The 23,383-nt window shown below is 43.3% G+C and overlaps 2 protein-coding genes across 4 annotated transcripts in view; one reads left to right on the top strand and one right to left on the bottom strand.

Moving 5' to 3' along the window:
- Nucleotides 1-17,484, top strand: part of dmxl2 (Dmx-like 2) — a 36,883-nt gene extending 19,399 nt beyond the window's left edge. For 2 of the 3 annotated variants that reach the window (XM_041040733.1, XM_041040651.1), the window contains exons 28-54: nucleotides 165-262; nucleotides 368-533; nucleotides 971-1,235; nucleotides 1,392-1,594; nucleotides 1,773-2,174; nucleotides 2,552-2,734; nucleotides 2,852-3,148; nucleotides 3,264-3,455; nucleotides 3,583-3,659; nucleotides 3,960-4,090; nucleotides 4,620-4,865; nucleotides 7,053-7,243; nucleotides 7,348-7,481; nucleotides 7,593-7,678; nucleotides 7,832-8,033; nucleotides 8,152-8,269; nucleotides 9,684-9,749; nucleotides 10,623-10,709; nucleotides 11,119-11,240; nucleotides 11,388-11,526; nucleotides 12,636-12,696; nucleotides 12,881-13,008; nucleotides 13,093-13,170; nucleotides 13,305-13,396; nucleotides 13,497-13,549; nucleotides 13,654-13,871; nucleotides 15,480-17,484. In XM_041040733.1, coding sequence (XP_040896667.1) covers nucleotides 165-262; nucleotides 368-533; nucleotides 971-1,235; nucleotides 1,392-1,594; nucleotides 1,773-2,174; nucleotides 2,552-2,734; nucleotides 2,852-3,148; nucleotides 3,264-3,455; nucleotides 3,583-3,659; nucleotides 3,960-4,090; nucleotides 4,620-4,865; nucleotides 7,053-7,243; nucleotides 7,348-7,481; nucleotides 7,593-7,678; nucleotides 7,832-8,033; nucleotides 8,152-8,269; nucleotides 9,684-9,749; nucleotides 10,623-10,709; nucleotides 11,119-11,240; nucleotides 11,388-11,526; nucleotides 12,636-12,696; nucleotides 12,881-13,008; nucleotides 13,093-13,170; nucleotides 13,305-13,396; nucleotides 13,497-13,549; nucleotides 13,654-13,871; nucleotides 15,480-15,689 — 4,245 coding nt within the window. In that variant the 3' untranslated portion in view covers nucleotides 15,690-17,484. Of the gene's footprint in view, nucleotides 1-164; nucleotides 263-367; nucleotides 534-970; nucleotides 1,236-1,391; nucleotides 1,595-1,772; nucleotides 2,175-2,551; nucleotides 2,735-2,851; nucleotides 3,149-3,263; nucleotides 3,456-3,582; nucleotides 3,660-3,959; nucleotides 4,091-4,619; nucleotides 4,866-5,173; nucleotides 5,360-5,689; nucleotides 5,774-7,052; nucleotides 7,244-7,347; nucleotides 7,482-7,592; nucleotides 7,679-7,831; nucleotides 8,034-8,151; nucleotides 8,270-9,683; nucleotides 9,750-10,622; nucleotides 10,710-11,118; nucleotides 11,241-11,387; nucleotides 11,527-12,635; nucleotides 12,697-12,880; nucleotides 13,009-13,092; nucleotides 13,171-13,304; nucleotides 13,397-13,496; nucleotides 13,550-13,653; nucleotides 13,872-15,479 lie in introns of all 3 variants that reach the window. The other variant, XM_041040807.1, reaches the window with a different exon arrangement.
- Nucleotides 17,466-22,016, bottom strand: gldn (gliomedin). The gene is made up of 10 exons (XM_041040926.1): nucleotides 21,229-22,016; nucleotides 20,717-20,768; nucleotides 20,610-20,627; nucleotides 20,386-20,484; nucleotides 19,751-19,852; nucleotides 19,475-19,591; nucleotides 19,106-19,189; nucleotides 18,893-19,018; nucleotides 18,609-18,759; nucleotides 17,466-18,527 (listed from the first exon to the last, which is right to left on the bottom strand). Exons 1-10 carry the CDS (start codon nucleotides 21,766-21,768, stop codon nucleotides 18,062-18,064), a joined length of 1,755 nt encoding a protein of 584 aa, XP_040896860.1. The 5' UTR covers nucleotides 21,769-22,016; the 3' UTR covers nucleotides 17,466-18,061.
- Nucleotides 22,017-23,383: the final 1,367 nt, after the last annotated feature.

Here is a 23,383-nt window from a genome sequence, read left to right as displayed (position 1 = left end):
TATCTTTAACAGTTGCTAAATAAGGGGAGCATTTGTACTGGAATGTGATGATTGGCAGTTAGTGCATTGATATGTTGATTCTTGTGTGCACGTAACATTATTCCAGCCAATAAATGAAAACTGTATTAACTTATTTGGTTACTGTGATATTTGTGTGTAATCAGTTAGGTAAAGCTGCGTTCCAGAGGCACAACGACCCTTTAGATGCCGCTCTGTTCTACTTGGCTATGAAGAAGAAAGCTGTCCTGTGGGGTCTCTTCAGGTAGGACTGAACAAATAATTATTTTGATATGAGTTACAGTTTAATTTCGGTAGTGACCCTGACAAAACCTGTGGGATTCTGAGCTGTGTGGTTTTCTTCTCTCAGGTCTCAGCATGACGAGAAGATGACTCAGTTCTTCAAGAATAACTTCAGTGAAGACCGATGGCGAAAGGCAGCTCTGAAAAATGCTTTCTCATTGCTGGGAAAGCAGCGCTTTGAACAGTCTGCTGCCTTCTTCCTGCTGGCTGGATCACTCAAAGACGCCATAGAGGTGTGAACAATACACATACACTTTTACACTCAGCAACACACAAGATAGACATAACTGATTTCTGATGAGTGTGCTCTAACACTCTGTTTTAATTTCACTCACAATGGAAACAAGCTGAAATACAAAATAGAGTGTGAAGGTGTGTCTATATGAAAGTTGAATCGCTACATCAATAATAGTACAGATATCTTGGTGAGAGAGCAGGAAATTCTGCAACCTTTAAATCACATGAGAGAAGTCTAAATTACACTGATAAGATTAAAAGCGAGCATAGTTTTCCTTGGCCTGAGTTTTCCTTACCTCACAGTCAAAATATACAGATAGCCCCCCCATAAAAAGAAACAGAGATATGAGCCTTGTATGCTTCAGCTCCACATATATGTAGTAGTGAAAATTACCACCTTAAAATGTGTTAAATTTCTCTACTTTCTCTGTAGGTGTTGATGGAGAAGATGGAGGATCTCCAGTTAGCCATGATAGTCGCAAGGTTGTATGAGGCTGATTTTGAGAATTCATCCACTTGCCAAGGCCTCCTTTATGAGAAGGTCCTGGGCTGTAACAGGGATGGAAGTGGTTACCACTGTTCCAGACTGCACCCTGACCCATTCCTCCGCAGCATAGCCTACTGGATCATGAAGGATTACACACGAGCCCTGGACACACTGTTGGAGCGAATCCCCAAAGAGGATGATGAGAACCCTGGTTAGTTGGTTGCAGACATTTCACTCAGGATTACATGATCATAAGATTGACACAAGATCAACTGAAACCTGTTTTCTCTGCTCATTGTTTGTATTGTGTGCCATGCTTAAAGGTTGTTTCTTTCCCTGCTCCCTTTTCCTCATCTCTCTCTGTTAGATGTGATGGTGAAATCTTGCAATCCTGTGGTGTTTAGTTTCTATAACTACCTGAGGACACACCCTTTGATCATCCGTCGCCACTTTGCAAATTCAGAGGCCACAGCAACAACTGTTGGCCTCACTGCTGAGAAGAGCAGCGCAGATGAGATCAACTTAATAGAGCGCAAGCTGTTCTTCACTACTGCCAATGCACACTTCAAGGTGGGCTCATAAGTAATAAGGCCACTCACTCCAATCCAATTTTTCAGAGAAAGTTGGGGCATTTTTACTTACCTGAGTTATTACAGTTGTTTTGTCTGATAAAATGTCAATTTCGAAATCAAACATGCAAAGATTATATGTTGTAGAAAGTGTTCAGACATGTCTAAATCTTCTGTAGGTGGGCTGCCCAGTTCTCGCTCTGGAAGTGTTATCCAAGATTCCCAAAGTTACCAAGAAATCTGGCTCCTCACCTCTCAGCAAAGCTTCATCCAAGGCGAACTTAAACTCGACCCAGCCCCTGGAGAATGGCACACAGGGAGGTCTGGACTGGGGCTCCCCAGCAGCCCCTGCACATGCCTGGGGAGGAAATGATAGTGCAGATGGGTTGGACTGGAGTCAGCCTCTGGTCAAGGTGGAGGAAGACGAGCTGAAGCTAGACTGGGGAGATGACAAGGAAGATGATGAAGATGAAGATGAGGATGATGATGGTGGTCTGACCATGAAGAAACCAGAGCCGGAGACCAAAGTGGATGGGATCTCAGAGAGCGGTGGACCTAAACTGCAGAGAGCAGACTCACAGGTAACTAAAATATATCTAGTATCCACTACAACAGTTACAAATGCTGGAATTATTGTAGGATAGGATGATTATACATACTTGAAACGCTGAAAATATCTCCATTTTAAATCTGCCCTAAAATAAAGAAATCTACAAGTTATTTCTAATGGATTGCAAAGTTCAGTTTTAATGTGTAAAGTTGAAACTGTCCAGCAGTTTGCAAGATAAAGTTTCACTATGTACTAAGTCTGCTAAGTACTTTCGAAGTCTGTACCCAGAACATACTGTCTCTCTCTGGAACAATCAGAAAAGGGTGCCTGAGACCCCTCGTGGACTTGGAATTGTGGATTTGGACAGCCCTAAAACTCTTTCCTTTAACTCACTCTCATATATTTCAGGGTGAGTCAGAGGTGGATGTGATAGCCGAGCAGCTCAAGTTCCGTGCCTGTTTGAAAATTCTGATGACAGAGTTGCGTACTCTGGCCACAGGCTTTGAGGTGGATGGAGGGAAGCTCCGCTTTCAACTCTACAATTGGCTAGAGAAGGAAATAGCAGGCATGCATAAGATCTGCAACTACAAGGTACACTTTGATAATATTTCATGCAGTGTTTATATTTACTTATGCAGTACAAGGCATTAGAAAAAGTCTTTTTCTCCTCCCGGTTGACCATTCACCTTAAAAATTGTTGACACATAGGTGGAAGGGAAGGAGGAAGATTCAGAGATGGAGCGCTGGGGAGAGCGTACAGCATCGGTGGACATATCAGATGAGGCCCTGGAGCACACAGAGGCCGGGGCCTACGAGCGTCACCAGATGGAGCGACGTCGTCTTCAGGCCAAGCAGCAGCACTCTGAGAGGCGCAAAGCGTGGCTGAGGAAGAACCAGGCCCTGCTGAGGGTGTTTCTGTCCTACTGCAGCCTTCATGGAGCCAAGGGAGGAGGAGTCACCTCTGTTCGCATGGAACTTCTGTTCCTACTGCAGGAGAGCCAGCAGGTACACATGCATATGGACATACTCTTACATACACGTTACGTGCGTCTGCTGGATTTGTGCAAAACAATCTTTGTTCAGCAAAAGCAAATCTACATCTTCCTCTCTCACTCTTTAGGAGACCACAGTGAAACAGCTACAGTCCCCCCTGCCTCTGCCTACTACACTGCCTCTGCTATCAGCTTGCATTGCCCCCACCAAGACAGTCATTGCAAATCCCGTTCTCCACCTCAGCAACCACATTCACGACGTCCTCCACACTATCACCTTCATGGAGGTCCCACCACACCCTGACATCATGGATGATCGGGTCAGCACTCAAATAAAAATCGAACTTCATAAGTATTAAAATATATAGTCTACAGCGTTTTTCACACTCATCTGAAGTCGTTCTTTTTGATGTTGAATAATGAAATGCATCTGTTTTTCACCCTCAGGTGAATGCTCTACACACGCTAGCAGCATCTCTGTCTGCTTGCATCTATCAAGCACTGTGTGACAGCCACAGCTACAGGTAATTATGCCTCAGTGCAGTGCCACAGGTTCGACAGTTTCTGCAAGATTCTATTTGCATCCCTTTAATGAAAGCCCAAGTCAACATCATTGTGAGATAAATTAGTAGTTTAACATTTTTGGAAATTAGCTGGATGCTAAGCTTGGCTAAACGGCACCCTCTCTTTGGTTCCAAAAAAAGACTGATGTTTATCTTCTCATTTCATTCTAGGAAAGAAAACCAATGAGTGTGTTTCCCATGAATATGTATGTTTTATGTGATCTGGACTCCTGGTTTACCTTTCTGTTGTTGTCTTTGCAGCACCCAGACAGAGGCTAACCAGTTTACAGGGATGGTGTACCAGGGCCTGTTACTCAGTGAACGGAAACGACTCCGCACGGAAAGCATTGAAGAACATATAACTCCCAACTCTGCTCCTGCACAGTGGCCAGGTAACAAAGCCCCTTCTTTTCCAAGCAGTGGAATTTTTGGGGTCAAATAGAGTTAGTCTGTACATAAGGCAGGAGAAAAAAACATTTTTAAAAAAAAAAGGATAACTTTGCCATCAGGTGCTGAGTCTTCATTTCTGCTTTTGTTGTAATTCTCTTAAAAACAGTTTTAATGAGATTGAAAGTAAGATCATATTCCAGAGTCACAGAATGCACGGAAGTACATGTGAGCATCAAAGATATGATTGAGAGAGAGCATGAAAAGCAGAGGGTGAGGAAGAGCAAAGCAGAGCAGGCAGTCTGTGTTTATGCAGAAAGGCAGATGGTGTTCTATAATAGGAGCTTCATGGCCTCTGGGAAGGAAACGGAACGGCAGAGACTGATCACGCCATCATGCAAATGTTGTATAAATGTGTTCGGTATTGTGCAGAGATAGTGTTTTTGTATGTCTGTGGAACTTATTTTTTGTAAATTACAGGTTAATCTATTTCACAAATACCATTTTGTGTGTATGTGTGCCCTCTCTCTGCAGGTGTGTCGTCCCTGATTTCTCTGTTGACGTCTGCCAGAGAGGAGGACCAGCCGAGGCTGAATGTGCTGCTGTGTGAAGCGGTCGTGGCTGTTTATCTTTCACTGCTCATTCATGGCCTGGGCACTCACAGCTGCAATGAACTCTTCCGCCTGGCTGCACATCCCCTCAACAATCGCATGTGGGCTGCTGTGTTTGGAGGAGGGGCCAAAGTCATTGTTAAGCCAAAGAGGCCTGAGGCACCACCAGGTAAAATGTTTATTTTGCATTACTAATACATTTACACGTCGTGGCTGTATCAAGTCTTCCTCCACGGTCTTCGTCATCTATCCTTATCCCTTTATTCTGCCCTTCCTGTTGTCCTCTTTAACTCCATTTGTTGGCCTTCTACATCATGACTTATCTCTGGTCAGACGCATCTGAGGCAATGCTTTCATCCCTCTGGGTCTATCTACTTAATTACATAGATATTCACCAAGTCCTGTCCTGTTGATGCTCCTAAGATGCTGCTGCTGTGTAGTGTCTTGTGTTAGTGTGCCCTCTGCCCTGTGTCCCAGTGCCAGCTGATTTTGAGGCAGCCAGGCCAGAGGAGTCTCAAGAAGAGACAGGAAGACCTGAGCAGAGCAGCCTCACCCTAAACCCCACTCCCATCCCCACTGAAACCCAGCGCCCCAAACGACCCCCACCTCCCCTTTCAAGGGGAGAGGGGTTGGGCACTGGGGCACCAGCAACTAAGGCCAGCTGTGAGTAACTGGGCTGGTGGATTGCAGTGCTGGTTTGCAGGATTGCGGTGCATGGTAACTGTACAGGTTTGCGTTGTTGCAGATGCTTGACTTACCCCTCTCTCTTTTGTGCAGCTACTATTGAATGCCCATTACAAACAACAAAGCCCACTAGTGCTATGAAGACATAGTCATCTGTGTTCAGTGTTATGATAAGCCAACAGCTGTGTGTGTTTGCGTGAGTGTGTGTGTGGTTGTGTAGGTCTGTGTGTGTGTGTACTGCCTTGCATGTATATGTTGTGATGTCCTCTGTGCTCATCTCATTGTGTCATTTCTGCTGTGCCACTGAAGCAACTGCTGGGCCTAGCCGGGATTGTTCAGAGGCCAAGGCTGAGCAGCCCTCTCAGACTAAATCTGTATCTGAGACTAAACCAGGTACACCTTGAGAAGTTATTACACTGTGATATACCACTGGAGAGCTAGAACTGCGTTACTAGTTCTGTTTTGTCCTATTTGTAGCAATAAATGATTGAATAGGATGTGAATAGACCAGGGTTACTGAGTGTCTATAGTTTGTAGCAGAGGTAATAACTGCATCATAGACTGATGGTAGCGCTTGTGTGACTTGACTCAGATGGTTGTCAGATTTTTAGATTTGCAGAAATTAAGCTACGTCCCGAGTAGCTTTGCTGTATAAGTCTAAGTCTCTTGACTGAACTTGACACTGAGCATTCCTATTCGTTAGGACACCGTAATCTGTGCTCATATTGTGTTTGTGGGGGAGGAAGATATGGGCTGGCATTTAGACTCTATATCACTGTAGAGTCAGAGATAGCTCTCAGCAAAAGCAAGAGCCTTTTGAAGAGCTGGATGGAGGAGGGGGGCTGGGGGTCTTAAATGCCAGTCTGTTGATAGGACTCACTTTGCCAAATGTTAAGACTCTGCCCTTTTGAGCACTGCTGCAAACTTACATGCATGTCACAAACACAGCCGTACACACGTTACATATCGATGCCTCCCAGTCATGCTCCTATTAACACCCATTTTTAAACACAATAAACATGTGACATTCACCAGTCTCATTGTGTTTACGTCCTTCAAAGGCTGTGGATACAAAAAAAAAGGCTTAGCACACAACTACTCAGCAATTTCGCCATTGCTGTTTGATGTGTTTTTCTGTGTGTATTTTTCCATGCACTACATCAAATATTTACTGTAATTCAAGTATGTAATGATCTGTGTTGTATCTGTGTGTCTAACTGCACTGTCTACTTTGGTTTGTGTCTTGTCTTGTTTTGTCTGGTGCGTTGCCAGAGATAGTCACCCAGGATAATGGTGCAGGTTTGTGCACAGCCTAGTGTGTCTTGCCCTGTGCCTCCATCCTAAATGTTTGTATTTGTGCATTTGCATCTCCTCTTTCCCAAGTGTATTGATTTTCATTCATGTGCTATGACTCATCACAGTCATAGCACAAAGTTATACTGCAGACAAGAACCATATCCTTAGACAGGAAAATGGTCACAGTTCAACTCTTTCATGGATGTACACTATACTGTGCCCTGTGTAGGTTGTGGATGTAGTTCGCTTCCTCCTGATCTATTTCTTGGCCTCCCTTTGGATTTAAAATGGTGCTGAGTCTCAGGTCATCCTCAGCATTGGTCTGTGTTCACTGTGTTTGAAAGATACCATCTCTTCATTCTTCTCCTCCCTTCAGTGGTTCCCCCTCAGCCCCCAGCAGAGGACGTGGACCGATACAGACGTAGGTTCAACATGAGGATGCTCGTCCCTGGACGCCCCGTAAAGGAGACGCCAGCCAACCCACCTCCTGTACCCACAGAAAGACCCACCTACAGGGAGAAGTTCATTCCTCCAGAGCTGAGCATGTGGGACTACTTTGTGGCCAAAGTAAGATTTTGATGTAGGTCTGTGGTTCATTGTCTTCGGGCTATTTCTTTCTCCGTACCTGCCCTTTTCATTTTTTTCTTCCATCATTATTTCCTCCCTCTCAGCCCTTCCTGCCGCTGTCAGACAGCAGTGCTCTGTATGACTCAGATGAAAGCGGCGCAGAGGATGATGAAGATGATGATGACGCCTTCCTCTCTGACACGCAGATAACGGAGCACTCTGACCCCAACTCCTACAGGTAGTGCACAGCCTTTCTTGTTTTTACGTCATCTTTATGTTGTTTTTATGCCAGTTTTGCCGACTGTGCCTCATATTTTAATTTTCACGTCCGTCTGCCTTCGGTACATAGCTGGGCTCTGATCCGCTTGGTCATGGTGAAACTGGCTCACCACAACGTCAAGAACTTTCTCCCTCTCACTGGCCTTGACTCCACAGGTATGTGCTCAGCTCATCATTGATCATTAGCAGCTCCTTATATCTAATATATAGTAAGATTTATGCTTTATGAAGACAATATTTTAGTATAATCTGAGAATAATTTGTATAAATATACATAAATATTCATGTATGTATTTGTTTGTGTCACAGACCTACCAGTCACGTCCCCTCTCAGCAACGCTGTCCTGAAGACTTTAGAGAACTGGGAGCAGCTGTTGCTGGAGCGAATGAACAAGTTTGATGGCCCGCCTCCCAACTACATCAACACCTACCCCACCGACCTCAGTGCAGGAGGTGGCCCCGCCATCCTCCGACACAAGGCCATGCTAGAGCCAGACAACACACCCTTCAAGTGAGTATTAGATATGATGTTATGGAATGGTATGAAAATATACCATAACCATGATGACCTTTAGTGGCCCCAGTCACGTGTGATCAGTTTCTTTTTTTGTCCATATTTTTTCTTTCAGGACAAAGAACCACCAGTCTTTTCCAGCCCGGCGTCTTTGGCATTTCCTGGTCAAACAGGAAGTTCTTCAAGAGACTTTGATCCGTTACATCTTTACTAAGAAAAGGAAGCAGAGTGAGGTCAGTGGCCCACATGCGCAAAAAAAATGTCGGCTTGTTTTTTTCCCCAGTTCAGTGTTCATTAGCTGTGACGATTAAACCTTCCATTGTTTTATTTAACAGCCATGTTAGTTCATATTTACACCAGAATGTTTGCATTTTTTCTTTTAGTCATTTATTTAGTTAGTTCACCTCCTCTAACACAATTACTGTATTGGCCCAAATATAAGACTATATTCTCTTGGAAATTACATTTTTAAAAAAAGAATGAAATGAAAAAGACATGGTCACTGCTGGGAAGTAAAGTTAAAGCATAAAGGGCAACCCAGTAGCCGAGTGGTCAGGACACATACCCTATGAGCGCAAATGCCCTAGGCAGCTAGTAGCCCGACCATTTGCTGCACGCCATTCCCATATTCTCTCTCTCCACATTTCCCGTCTTTACTGTCCCTATCAAATAAAAAAGCCCTAAAAAAGTATGCCATAATAACCATATGACATCCACACTAATGGTTACTGACACTAATGATCTTGCAGCCAAGAAGTGTAGTGTCAGAAAATCATGTTAGAAGCAGAAGCCTAAAAAAGTGGTCAAAGGAAATCTTTCTGCTGCTGAGAACATGAGGAAGTGTGTGCAAATATGTGACCAGACAAGAATTTAATTTTTCCTGTTTTTTTTTTTAATGTAACAGGTGTTATAAAAGGGTCCGTTTTTTGTTTTTTGTTTTTTTGTACTGGGAATTCTATATTTGGGCCAATTCAGTGTATATTTTAATTTCACTCCTGTTCTTTTTGCACAGCATGTCTACATTAGGTTACCCAGAGGAACAGAAAACCGAATCCACACACACAGACACATATCCACGTAGACATTTTGCATTGGAAGACACTTAAGCTTGGAGATGATGATTTATTGAGGTCTTTATCAGAAGCCTTTAAACTTATCACTGATCATAAATGACTGTCCGAAATATAAATTTAAATGCCCGTGGGGTATTTTGAAACCCTGACCCATTCATCTAAATCCATCGCTTCATTATAATGCACAGGGAAGTGCTTGCTGGACATTTATCTCTGTTGTTGATATTTTTGTTATTATCATTGCTTTGACTTCTTACGCATCTTTAATCGAGAACAGGACAGTTCAGTGCCATCTCTGATATCTTGAGATAATCATTATTATGTAATCACTTTTATGACGGGCTGCTGCTACAGCTGACAAAAATCTCAGGGATTATAGTCATAGATTCTCAATTTATTATTATTACATTTGGAATTAATGATATTTTATCACCAAGTATACATCAAAGATCCTGTCAACCTTTTTCATTTTCTGTTCATTCCATGTATTATTTTTCTGTGTTTGTGCATGTGTTTTGTGTCGTGCTGTGTTTGTGTGTTCTGTGTCTATATTGCCTCTGTGTGTGTTGTGTAGTCTATAGAGAACCATATGGACCGTATAAGCCCAAACTGCATAGCAGGAGCTAGCAGTCCCCGTAAGGTAGTATAATTTACTGTACCAGCCCAGGTCCTGGCTCTGACTGTCCGTCTGTCTGGAAGAGTCACTGCAAACCCAAGCTTGAAGGAGAAATTGCATTAAACTTAAAAATAATTACTGTGCACTAGCTGCACAGGCGTTTTCAGGTTATGGTTAGAGGTAGCACCAAACTGGGTGAAGCTCTTGATGTCTCCTCTCCAGCTTGGACTGATAGTGACTGCCCTGGCAATTTTTCTGGCATAAAATCTACCCAAGGCTCTTATGCTTAGATCTAACTTCTGATCTTTCCCTCTCACTGGGACACCTGCGGCATCCACTCACAAAACCTCACATCCAATCCCTACCAATAACACGTCTCCCTGTGTTTCTCACTCCTCTCTTCCCTCTAGCTGGACTGATTCTGCTGGACCAAAAGCAAAAAAAAAAAAAAAAAAAAAAAAGGCTCCCTTAAGAGAGTTGGCACACACAGTAGACCTACTAACTTGCATGCTCACTGTCAGGGCTGAATGAAGCTTGCTAATCGGGTAGGGTGTTGTCACTGGGGAAACCTAAATCAACAGACAGAACTGTCAAAATTTAATCGTTTACCTCTACATGTTACATTCTCCTATGATTGCTTCTCTCCCCTTGTGAATGTGGCTGTAATTGAAGCTACTTTCATGTGAAGTGGGAATTTTTTTATAGAGCAACTTCAGGGCCCATAGAAAATGTTATGGAAATATGTATTTTTCTGTCCTACTCCTAATAGAAGGAAATTAACATAACATAAACCGTATTTATGAAGCATAGGCTTCTGAACATTAATTTTTGAAAGCTGAAAAGAATCCTGTAGCTTTTGAGTGTTGAACCTCGTATTGGTTTTCTTGGCTTTTCCAGGTAGAGGCAGATCTGGGGTACCCTGGAGGCAAGGCTAAAATTATTCACAAGGAGTCTGATATAATCATGGCATTTTCCATCAATAAGGTAAGCTCTCTCTCTCTCTCTCTCTCTCTCTCTCTCTCTCTCTCTCTCTCTCTCTCTCTCTCTCTCTCTCTCTCTCTCTCTCTCTGTGTGTTTGCGTGTTTGTGTGTTTGTTTGCGTGTTTGTGTGATTAGAAAATACTGGGAAACCCTTTGTTGTACAAGCCCATAATAATTATTTTCTAGGATGTTTCCTGGAAAGAACTATGTAATTTGGTACTAAGTATAGGGTAAATACAACACTGTGTGACAAAACCTAATTACATAATCCTTTCCTGGAACCTTCTTTTGAATACACAAATACATATCAGTTCCTCTTCAGGAAATTAGATGAAGCTGTCTCCTAGTCCACCTTTAATGTTGTCTTTTCCTCCCTCCACTTCTCTCCTCTCCGTGCTACCTTCCTGACCCAGGCTAACTCCAATGAGATAGTGTTGGCCTCCACTCATGATGTCCAGGAGGTGGACGTGTCTACTCTAGTGGCTGTCCAGCCCTTCACGTGGATAGGGGAGGACTTTGATAAGGAGTCCCGCAGGTCAGATTCAGGATAGATAATACATGGCATTTTCACTGTCCTCAAAGAAACAAGCTGAATTCTCAGTGCCCCCAAACTGCTAACTTTCTTAACATCTCTAAAAAAAAGAAGGAAAAAAAAAATGACGGGTTATGTTTTGTTTTACAGCTCTGATGACATAGACCATCGCTCTTCTCATACCAACATTGCCCAGGCTAGCTCTGTCCCTTTTGCACCACCACAGATGCCGGTCTCTGCATCTATGCCATGGCTCGGCAGTGGGCAGACCAGCATGGGAGCCAGTGTGGTATGAGTTTATCTGCTACAAACATATATATATATATATATATATATATATGTGTGTGTGTGTATATACACAAACACAATCAAACCAGGCAGGGTGGCATATGCAGTTGTTAGTAATCACCACTAGGGGGAAACTAAGCTCTATTTTGGAGCATTTGTGCAGCATATAATCTCCGTGGTACAACTGTGGACATTTAATTTCCTGACAATCTGTGGTCCACAACAGATACATCAGTTTTAAATGTATTAACTCCCAAAGGTTCTAAATGTAAACTTGAAAGAAGCCTCTGATTCTTGAAAGAGGCCTCTGCACATTTTCAGAAGTGTGTATTTTAATTCTTATCATTGTTGAACCAAACTAACGACATAACGACTAAACAGCTGACCTGCTGAGTCTATGGAGGCTGATACAGAGAGGAGGCATGTTTCCATGGCAGAGATGGATTCATGTAAACACAGATAGCAGCAGCTCTCACAGCCGGCTACCCAAGGTGCAGATTTGCGTCATATGCATTCACTGCCAGGGTTCTCTATGTCCCAGCCATGTTGATAAATTCTGAGTGTGATACACTAAGCAAGACAGGACAGTGAGAGTCATACAGGTTCAGTGAATTTTGAAGGGAGTTTCTTAAGTGTGCAGAGGGGTCTGATTAAGATCCCATCCATTTAGTGCCTGGATTGATAGATGGATCATCATCTTCCTGATATGCAACATATGAAATGACAGAAACAACATACACTACAAACAGGGGAGCTCACACAAGAATTTGCATCTTCTCAGAGCAATAAATAGGTTTGCAGACAGGACTGCCTGTGGTTTTTATCTGCCAAGAGATTTAAGACTCGTCTTTGAATCTAAACTGTTGTATTATTCTGCAGTAAAGAACCAACACAGTGAAACATCCTCCCGTTTCCACTCCCAGTGAATGAAGTGTGATAACAAATTAGTGTTTAGAAATAGGACTGGGGCCAAAAATTTTGATAAACAGATAAATCATAACAGAAATATTGATAAATTGGAAAAGGCTAAATTTCATAAAACACATCTGGACGTCATACTTTATGAATTGTGTTTTTATTTAAATGTTTTCATCTGCTTTTTTTTTCCAGATTATGAAGCGGAATTTAAATAATGTGAAGAGAATGACATCCCACCCCATATATCAGTATTGTAAGTGCCCACATTGAAGCCTGTGCACATGAATCATCACCAGTATAAAGCTAAGTTTTTGTTTTATAGTTCTGTAATTTTTATTTATCTTCTTCTCATCTGTCTTTCATTTCCCCCCATGTCTGTCTCCCATTCTTTTTCTCTGTGTTTGTCCCTATTTCTGTGTGTCTGTTTGTGTTGTCAGACATGACAGGGGCTCAGGACGGCAGTGTGAGAATGTTTGAATGGAACAGACCTCAGCAGCTTATTTGCTTCAGACAAGCAGGCAACGCTAGAGTCACCCGGCTCTATTTCAACTCCCAAGGCAATAAGGTACACACACTCACACGCACTGCAACGCCTGTGTTTTGTCTATCTAGTATGATTGTTCTTGATTGCTATGTGCTCTTCTTGTAGTGTGGAGTTGCTGATGGAGAGGGCTTCCTCAGTCTCTGGCAGGTCAACCAGACATCCTCCAACCCCAAACCCTACCTGGTGAGGTCACCTCCCACCTACCTCACCTCTTCATCACCACCTCAGCACACATACACATGTTTAGATATAAAACTAACTATATCATTAAAATGAATATGTATTCTTTGTTTCTCTTGTCCTGTTCTTGCCGACAGAGTTGGCAGTGCCACACTAAGACCTGTGGCGATTTTGCCTTCATCACATCCTCTAGCCTCATCGCCACGGCCGGACAGTCCAATGATAACAGGTCAGCATCTGCACTGAGGAACACCACTATTAAACCAGCACTACTGTTTTTTCTTCCTCTTGGTATTGACTGACTAATATTATCCTCGGTTTTTCCCCAGAAATGTTTGCCTGTGGGATACTCTGATTTCACCTAGCAATACCATGGTCCATGGTAAGAAATCCCAAATGCTTCAAACAAGCCTATTTTAATGATTTTTCCTGTGTATGAAGTTGATTTGTCATCCAATTTCACTTTTCTTCCCACCCACCCTTCAGCATTCCCCTGCCATGAGAACGGGGCCACTGTTCTGCAGTATGCTCCGAAACAGCAGCTGCTAATCACTGGAGGCAGAAAGGGCTTTGTGTGCGTGTTCGACATCCGCCAGAGGCAGCTGCTCCACACTTTCCAGGCCCATGACTCAGCCATCAAGGCCCTCGCACTGGATGCCTTCGAGGACTTCTTCGTCACTGGCTCTGCGGAGGGCAACATGAAGGTGACTCAGGCGTCATCATTCACTCACTGACCTGCCAAATCACATTGTTTTGTTTGTGCTGAGTTTTAATGTCTTATTCTGGGTAAGTACCCACTTGATAAGATCAGAACATCACCCCTCATTGCCAAGTAGTATACCATCTATGTGTGAAGTCCTCACCTCTTTGAAGTGAGGCTTAATCATCAGTCTCTGTGAGATATAGAGCTTTCATCCCTGATGCAGGACAAATATTGCAATTACAAATGGTCTGGGGAAAGCTGGACTTTACAATGATGTTGGGTGTATTTTAAGTAGCAAAACGTGTCTTGCCAAGGTGGAATGCATGTGGACAACAACACTCCCGGCTAAGAAATAGTTTTGAACACTCGCAAAACCACAACATGACATTTTTCAGGGTTCCTGCGGCGTCTTAAAAAGTCTTAAAAGTATTGAATTTACAAATCTAAATTTAATACCTTAAAAAAAGGCTTAAAATGTATTAAATTTGATGTCATAGGTCTTAAATTGTGTTGTCTTAAACTCGCTCGTTGTATTGTGTTTGAATGTGTGGGAAATCTCCAACCCGCAAAGAAAGTAACGTCATTTCCACCTGTTCCAACCTGACAATTAGTGTTGAAATTAGCAGCAGGTGTGGCTGACTCTGCAGCCCGCCATTGGATGTGATCGCAGAACACTCGGCCCAACGGTGACGTCAAGTGTTCCCGAACACTGATGAGCTCGCGGGCGCGGCAGCACCGCGAGAAGTAGAAATGTAAACAGTATGGGGAAGTGCAAGTTTAACAGTTTGTGGTTACAGAAAATGTCATTCTCATCTTGGCTGACGCCGGTGGAAGGGAATGTGTTTGTGGCTCGCTGCACCTTGTGCAAGAAAACGATTAAATTAGGGACAATGGGAGGCATCAAGGCGTTGGAGTCACGCGAGCTGTCGTAAAAGTTATACAGCAAACTTCTGCCATCTCTGCTATGCTTGCCTCTGCGTCGGGACCATCAGCCAGTGTTAGCCTCTCAGCGCCAGCTAGTGCCTCCAGTACAGTCCTTCTCAAATAGCCCCTCGGGGGGCGCAGTGCGATGCCAGGGGCGGGGGCGTGTGTGTGTGTGACCCGGCATCGCACCGCTGAGATGGAGATAATGAGACGAAAGTCACCCGAAACGAGGAAATATGACAAAGCACATGTAACGCTTGGCTTCACTGTGACTATGGTGGGAGACGAGCAAAGACCGGTGTGGTTATCTATTTACAGTTGCTACGGCGGCGGGTGAGCTAATTGAAAAGGAGATTGTTGCGAAGGGAGCAGAGCTGAGAAATTGACTGATTAAATTCTGTTCTAAGCGGTCTTGAAAAAGTCTTAAATTTAACTTGTAGAAATCTGTAGGAACCCTGATTTTTTCTCCTGGGTTTTTGTACAGGGTAATCAGGCGTGATAAAGTGTTGTTGAGTGAGATTTGCAGGTGATATCACCTTTGGACAGAGCCAGGAACCGATTTTAAATCTTTAGTGTAACTTGTTCTGCTGGTTATGGTGAGACATCTATCAGCTTGATTATCAGTTTTTATCAATCAGATACTTAACATCTGTTTTGTCCCCTCTCTTACTTTCTCTGTCTCCAGGTGTGGAAGTTAGCCGGCCACGGGCTCATGCACTCTTTTAGCCACGAGCATGCCAAGCAGTCCATCTTCCGCAACATCGGCGCCGGTGTCATGCAGGTGGAGACGCGGCCCGGTAACCGCATCTTCACGTGTGGAGCAGATGGCACCCTGAAGATGAGGGTCCTCCCTGACCGCTACAATTTCCCCAGCAGCTTGGTTGACGTCCTGTAACGACTACTTCCACTTCTGAGGGTCCAAAGAGGAAAAGAAAAAAAACACAAAAAGCTTATGTAACACTCACTAGGCATTAATAGTATAATTGATGGGGGAAGAGTTAGTCAAAAGATCACCATGCTTTTGGCATCTTTCAGAGTGTGCAGTGTTCATGGGTTTACTGTTGATGTAAATCATATCCAGAATGAGAAAACGGAGCTGCAAATATTTTTTTTTTTCCCAAAGGCTGAAAGCAAAGTAACAAGCAAAAGTTATCATACTTGATTTTAAAGCTAGATTTATTGTAATTTTATTGAAGAATCTCTACTCTTAGAGTGTGTCCATAGGGAAGCTATGCATGTCCTGTTCTCGTTACGCGGTGCAATCACAGGTCTATTGATAGTGCTCTGTAAAAGTGCTCAAGCAAAAATTTTAAAAGTGTGTAACTGTCGTCATTTTGTGCCCACAGCTGAAATCTCTTAGCATCTACTGTAACCAGCACTGTGGTTTGTTATTAAGTCAGTGGTTTCCAGTGTGAATCGAGTTGTTGGAATCTGCATTTTGTTTCAATGGTTTTGCCCCCACCCCCCCCTGCCTTTTTGCCCAGCTTTTCTCAGCCATTATGGAAGAGTTGATGGTGCATTGCTCCTATAATGACACCACACCCCTACCCCGCCTACCAATTGCACTGGCTGCCCATCACTCACTCTGGCCTCTCCCGGTTTGGGCTCAGCCTGGCCCGGGTTGGTCGTGGAGTGTGTGTTCACTCTGCTGTGTCTGCCATCTGTACGCCTGCCCGCTCACCTGCCCTCAAATGCCTGTTTGTGTGGCGAAGTCACTGCTAGAACATTCCTGTTTGGAAGATGATGTGTTTTACTCCTGTGACTGTGATTTAAATGTTTCCATCTGTCTGGTCCAAACCTAAACACCCACCCACCCAGAGCAGAAACACAAAGGTTCACTTCTGGTTTTGCACAAGATGTTTTTTTTTTTAGTTTTATTATTTAAAGTATTTATATGTTTGTGTTTGTTTGGTTGGCCATTCCTTTGTAAAGCTATTTAACTTATTGCCTTTTATTTTAGGAATGTAAGGGGTTTTACTGTATCTGACTGGGAGATGTGCAACACAGTCTACTGTATGTAAGTGTGTTACCTCGCTAGTTGTTTTTACTGTTTCATCCATAAGGAATAGATATTTGCACTCAAATTCTGGAGACACTAAAAGTTTATTTCAAATAAATAGGTTATTGAAGAAGAAACTGTTATATACAAATGAATGTCTGGCTTTATTTGGCCAAGTAGTTAAACGTTTAAAATAGTTTTAATATATAAATTATATAAATAAATAGGTGTGTGCGTGTGTGTGTGTATACGTATGTATATATATCTATATATATATATATAGATATGTACACACACACACACATATATATATGTATACATATTTACATATATACATACACACACACACCACAACAGCTTGTACAAACATGAAAGCATTTCTTTATTTTTGGTTTGTATCATACCAGCTGGATTAGTTGTAAGTGTATGTATGGTATTTATTAAAGAGATTTGTGTTTCTCTCCCTCTTTCTGCCCACTATGTGTACTGTATGTATCTTATGTGTTTTACCAATGGTCCTACTGGTGTCTGGTGTGCGTGTATGTGTGTGTGGTGCATGTAATAATGCAGAAGAAGCCAATATCATGGGTAGACACTTACTAGGGCACTTGAGCCTGAAGGTGTGTGAGAGAACAGGTCATGGTCAGAGTTTTACCTTTGTAAAGTGAATAAATTCTTTTTATTTCATCAGGCTGATTTGGCATTGTTTTTTGTTTGTTTTTGTTTTGGGTTTTTTTTTCTTTGTTTTTTCATTTTTCATTTTCTGTGAAGAGGAATAAGCAATCAGGGACCATGTTGCTGCACTACAAAGGCAGGTGGACTGTCTATACATGTACAGAATATCTGGGGGATGACTTTCCTCTGTATAAAAATACATAAAACATAATTGCCATGCAAACACACAAAATAATTTAACAACTTACAACACAGAGACACAAAAGATGAGTAATAAGTTCCATTTTGTGAACTGTTTGATACAAAATGAGAAAAAAAGAATTCACACCGTTAGTTACTCCAAAATCTCACATGTACATTGAGAATAGGATATAAATACAGCAGTATTTATTTATGACAATATCACATTAATTAACAACCAAACATTTCCTTGAGTGAAACTGATTTTTAACAACCGACCACATCGTTTGACTGGACGATGGAGCTGAGACTGTGATGTCTACACCTCTCTTGAAAACTTAAATATGACCAGTTTCCAAAGGTGGAGTTTGGAGCCTGTCTGCATGTTGTCTGGCATCTTCAGGCTCTGTTGTTCACTCATCAGAGATGAAATGGACCACATAGAGCCTGACGTAGGTGTGGTCCCACACATACAGGTGTCTGTCCTTTGGGCTGTAGGAGAGCATTGCCAGCACTCCACCCGGAGACCTCAAGTCAAAGGTCACATTGACCGGCTTCCCCTTCAGCAGGTCAAAAGCAAAGGTGACTCTGGTGTCCTTGGTGTCAGTGACATACAGGACACCACAAGCAATGAAGGCGTTGCCGGCCTTGGTGCGGGGGTAGGTGGTGTTTACATAGGACGTGATGGAGAAGGTCTTCTGGTCCAGTTGGGCCACTATGATGCTCTCATCCACACTGGAGGCGAAGATCAGCCACAAGCCGTTCTCATCTGCAGCAAGTTTGAAGTAGGTCTTGGAGTTGTGGAGCAGGTAGGCGAGGTTGTGGTACAAAGCATTGTCTACAGTGAGAGTGTGAAGCCTCTTGGTATGAAAATCAAATCTGTGAACAAACAAAGCAGCATGTTGTTAATCAGGGAGGAATGGAACAAATGGAAATAATAGCTCTGCATCACTCGCTTACCTGGCAATGCTGGAAGTGCCAGCAATATGATAATAGAAGGAACCATTGTGAACAGTGTGTCCGCAGCCCTGATAGAACTTTCTAACATCCACAACATCACTGCTGTTGTTCTGGAAGGAGGCAATGCTTCTGTACTCCTTCACCACACGGCCTGGAGAAGAATGAGCGACATGTTCAGCATTAGAAATCCTGTAGTCTAGCATGCCTGTATTGCTTCGACACACAAAGGCTAACTTTTTTTTTCTGTGTGCATCCGTGCTTATGGTTCTCTGTGACCAACCCACCAGAGAAATGTTCTGCCACCCATATTCGCTCGTCGTTCAGCTGAGCGGTGTCTTTCATCCACGAGCCAAATGTGCTCTCCATCTTTGACACATTCCTGGGGTTGATCAGAGACTTAATCAGGCACTCTGAGGGGAAGCAAAACAACAGCGATGCTTACTTCTTGACCACACAGCACATGTTGTACATGTGTACGCACTTCTCTGAAAACATACCATTCTTCTTCACAGGCTTCTCGTGTAGTTTCACAGCCTCCTTTGCAGATGAAGTTTCATCATTTGGAATTGCCTGTAACAGCCCTGTTAGAAACAATTCCATTTCACATCATTCAGTGTTCACACACTCTGTTTACTTGGCAAAGCTTTCTGAGACAATGAACAACTTCTCATCCAAGTCTTATGAGTTTTCAAAAATTGGGAAAATTATTATCTTCAGTTCCATGACAAGTGATCAACTCCATCTGCTGGGGAAGATTATTTGATACGATCAGAAAAGCTACCAAATGGAGCTTGTGGAGAAACTGTTCTGCCAGTGACTGCTTCCAAGGTAAAGTTTTAATGTCAGTCACAAAGCATATATCTCACCCAGGGTCTGAGCAGCCTGAAGGTGGGCTCTGTGATGTCTTGTTCTGGGAGGGCCTTGAGGGCCAGGAGGTCCAGGTGGGCCAATGGGCCCAGGAGGTCCTGGGGGACCAGGAGGACCTGCACAAAGAAGAGGGGACAACATCTAAACTGTCTGGAAACAAAAGTAGGTTCATGATAAGGATATGTCAGATGTGGGCCTTTTAAAAACTATAATCCATCCTACATCAGTTCAAGTCACTTGGGGAAGCAACATGAAGTGAGTAGAGCTCTACTTGCCTTCAATAATGACATCATTGGACGGTTGTCCCTTCTCTCCAGGCGGACCAGGCTCTCCTCGCTCTCCTTTTTCACCCGGTTCTCCTTTCTCACCTTCGGGCCCTGTGCACGACATTACGCAAAATAGCTCTGAAAATGCATTAATAACCTCAGTACACTTTACCCTATTGTTAAAACTATGAATGAAACCATTGAATTGCTTGGGTGAATCATGCATTCCGCTGTGGAGGATAACAGAGTGAAGTGGGAGAATACAAGAAGAGAGTTTTCCGGTTCATTGAGCTGAAGCCCAAAACCACAAAGATGAATAATATTCGCTGAGAATGTGAGAGAACGGCAGCCTCTCAAGTCATTCATAAATTATATATAGACTGCACTGTCTGTAAAATCTGATGTTATTATGATTCACAGATAGATCAGGAAACTGAGTGGATTGGTATGTTTTGTTGGTGTCTTTGTGTGTATTTGATTTTAAGTGTGGTATTTTGGTATTTTTTTTTACCCCTAGGTGATTCTCAACCCTTTTACGGTTAATTTGTAACAGTCATTCTTCACTTAAATGGCCAGCATAGCCCGAGGCATTAATAAAAATGGATGGTGAGTAAAAACAGAATAGAGCCTCACTTTTTCCTTACCTTTTTTTCCTCTTTTCCCATCAGCCCCAGGCAGTCCATTCAGTCCCGGGATGCCATCAGTCCCATTGTGGCCGGGCAAACCATCAGCGCCAGGCAAACCTACGGAAACACAAAAAATCTGAATGGAAAACATTTTCAGCACAGATATGGGTCACTAAGCCACAAAGGAGACGTACAGCATGGCTAGATTTTAAGTTTGGATCCAGAATTAAGGGTTCACGTACCAGGCGGTCCTGGAGGTCCTGCAACAGAAGGTTTGAACATGTTAAGAGAATAAAAAGCGATATTTTGGACGTGATTATGTATTTTAAAGTATACCAATAAGACATACCAGCTATGCAGACTCCCTTTGTGCTGTTGCAAATGTCGATCAACAGCTTGATCTGAAGAAAAAGAGAAAATATCAAAATATAATTAAAACACTGTGATGGAAGTTTAGCAGCAGAGATTAATTAATCAGTTATGTGGACGTGTAACAAAACTAAGCTTTGGGCACGCACTGACCCCACCCGTGGCGAAAGAAGTATTCAGATCCATGCGATCACAGTAAAAACGTAAACAACAGAGGTCGTAAAAGCAGAATTTAACTTGGGCCTTTCTACAACATAGGGCCTTGAGATTATGTGTCCCTATTATGTCAGTTTGTATTGTGCTGGTAGTGTATACAGCATAACCACACAAATTTAGAACTAATCAAATTACCACAAACGGGACCTGGAAACTTTGGGTCCCCCTGATGGTCTGGACCATTGCCTTGGTGATCCAGCATTTTTCATCAAATTATTTCAAGATACTTATTTTTTCTCTCTTATTTACAGTCTCTCAGCAGATATCTCATCTCACCGGCACCATGGAGTAAGTCATCATCATCATCATGTCGTCCTGCACATGCGCCTTGTGGTAACTCTGGCTGTGTCGGTGCTTGTGCTTCATCTTCTTCTCTGTTTGCTCTCCCACCTCCTGGCTGACCTCCTGCAGATAGAGCTCCTGTCCCTCCTCCTGGCGAAGCTCCTGCAGCTCCTGCTGTAGCTCCTTTTCCAGCTCTTCACTTCTCTTGTTCCTGGAGTACTGGTATTGATACTGGTATTGCGGATGCTCCTCCACTTTCGCTCGCAGCCCCGCTGCTCCCCTGGGCACCTCCTGAAGGAACTCCACCACCGAGCTTTGCTCCACCTCCATCAGCCTTGCGTCTGTCTGCTCCAGCGAGGCACGTTGCTGATTCTGCTGGACGAGGAGCACCAGAAGGCCCACAGAGTTCATCAACGCCACAACACACGTCCCATACAGCACCATCCGCTGAGGGAGAGTCATGCTGGGTGTCGGGATCCACATGGTCACCACTTCACCTCCTCTCTTCTGAGGGTCACCTGCCAACCTCAGCATTCACAGGGTAATACAGTTCCAGCACAGTGAATATAAAAGAACAAAAGTCAAACAGGACAGAGAAAGTTCAAGTTGTATCACCTTGTAGTCCCAGATGCTGCCACCAAAAGTCAAATCAAACCAATTAAGCCCAAACTAATCCAACAGGAAGGAGGTTGTTTGCTGAATTACAAGGTTCCTTTCCAGATTATTAGAAACCTCCAAATAGAGTCCAGTCAGCTTCAGTGTCTGTGCTCCAGCCGTGTGGTCTATCTGAAGGCAGACTGGTAAATACAGTGCTTGTTGTGTTGTTCGCCAAGTGGAGACAGGGTTGTGTGTATGTGTGTGTGGGCATGTGTATGTGTGTGTGTGTGTGTGTGTGTGTGTGTGTGTGTGTGTGTGTGTGTGTGTGTGTGTGTGTGTGTGTGTGTGTGTGTGTGTGTGTGTGTGCACATGCAAACCAGTAATGTAGGAGTGGGCATTACACAATCTTCTGAGCTTGTCTGGGAATAAACCCCCGCCTGTTCAGTCACCTGATTTATATTCAGCACAACCCATTCCACTGCACCGCCGTGGGCAGACTGACATCTCACACACGCACACACACACACAAACTGACTGGTCATTGATGTTCACAGACATGTAGACATTATTATTACTATGATCGAAATTATTATTATTTTTGTTCCAACAAAACCAGTCTTGAATTGAAAGAAAATACATCGCATCAAAATGCATTAACATCATTATACATTCCACTTCGTGCCCTCTCTTCTCCAACTCCCAACTCCTTCCTCCATTTCTCCCCTGGGTGCTGGTCCTTGTCACATGTTCACAGCCTCCATCCACCAACTGCAACAATGACCCATTTCCATTGCTTTGATTTGGGCCAGAAAAGTGACATATCACTAGAAAAATGACAGTTCAGCAGGAAAAAAAATCAGCTCCAGGCATTTGAAGCACTCTTCACTGTGAGAGGTGGTTGTCGCTGCCTCTTTTGACTTAAGTGTAGGTGTAGCTGGTCCATGTTCTGTAAGTACCCAAGTAATTCGTACAACAACAAAACAGTGTGTTTCAGTAATTCAGTTAATTGGCCTCTCAGGTGACATGAAGCAGTGCTGGATTCATGTAGCTGACCTACATGTTCCTGCAGCAATGCTGTGCCCCATATAACATGTGCACACGCACACACACACACAGGCTGGAAGAGGTAGAGAGAGAAAGAAAATAGACATGCAACATTACTGTTAGATTCAGGTCCTGAGCTCTGTTGACCACGGCTGGAGTGTGTAGGCTCCTGCCTGAGGCTGTAGGTCAGTGACAGCTGGACAGCTTGGATCGCTCCAGCAGATGTGTAGATGTAGATGTGCATGTACATACAATCTTAAGAGCATTGAGGTCGTTCCTTTGTTATCTCTCATTCACTGAGTTCTGGGCACTTCCAGTTGAGACCGATAACAAAAAGCAGAGAGGAGCAAACGTTCCTCTCATGGATCTTTGATTCAAAATACTCTAAAGGGTGCACTATGGTGATTTTAAAGATCATTTTACATTTGGACTCTTTAAAGTCTGCTAAGCTGCTAAATGATTCAGATAAAGTGAGGATATATTGAAATGAACTGTGTGGCGTGAATAT

The sequence above is a fragment of the Toxotes jaculatrix genome, chromosome 1, assembly GCF_017976425.1.
Source record: "Toxotes jaculatrix isolate fToxJac2 chromosome 1, fToxJac2.pri, whole genome shotgun sequence".
Taxonomy (NCBI): Eukaryota; Metazoa; Chordata; class Actinopteri; family Toxotidae; genus Toxotes; species Toxotes jaculatrix.
Note: the sequence above shows the minus strand (reverse complement) of the source record. Positions and strands in the feature narration are given on the sequence as shown.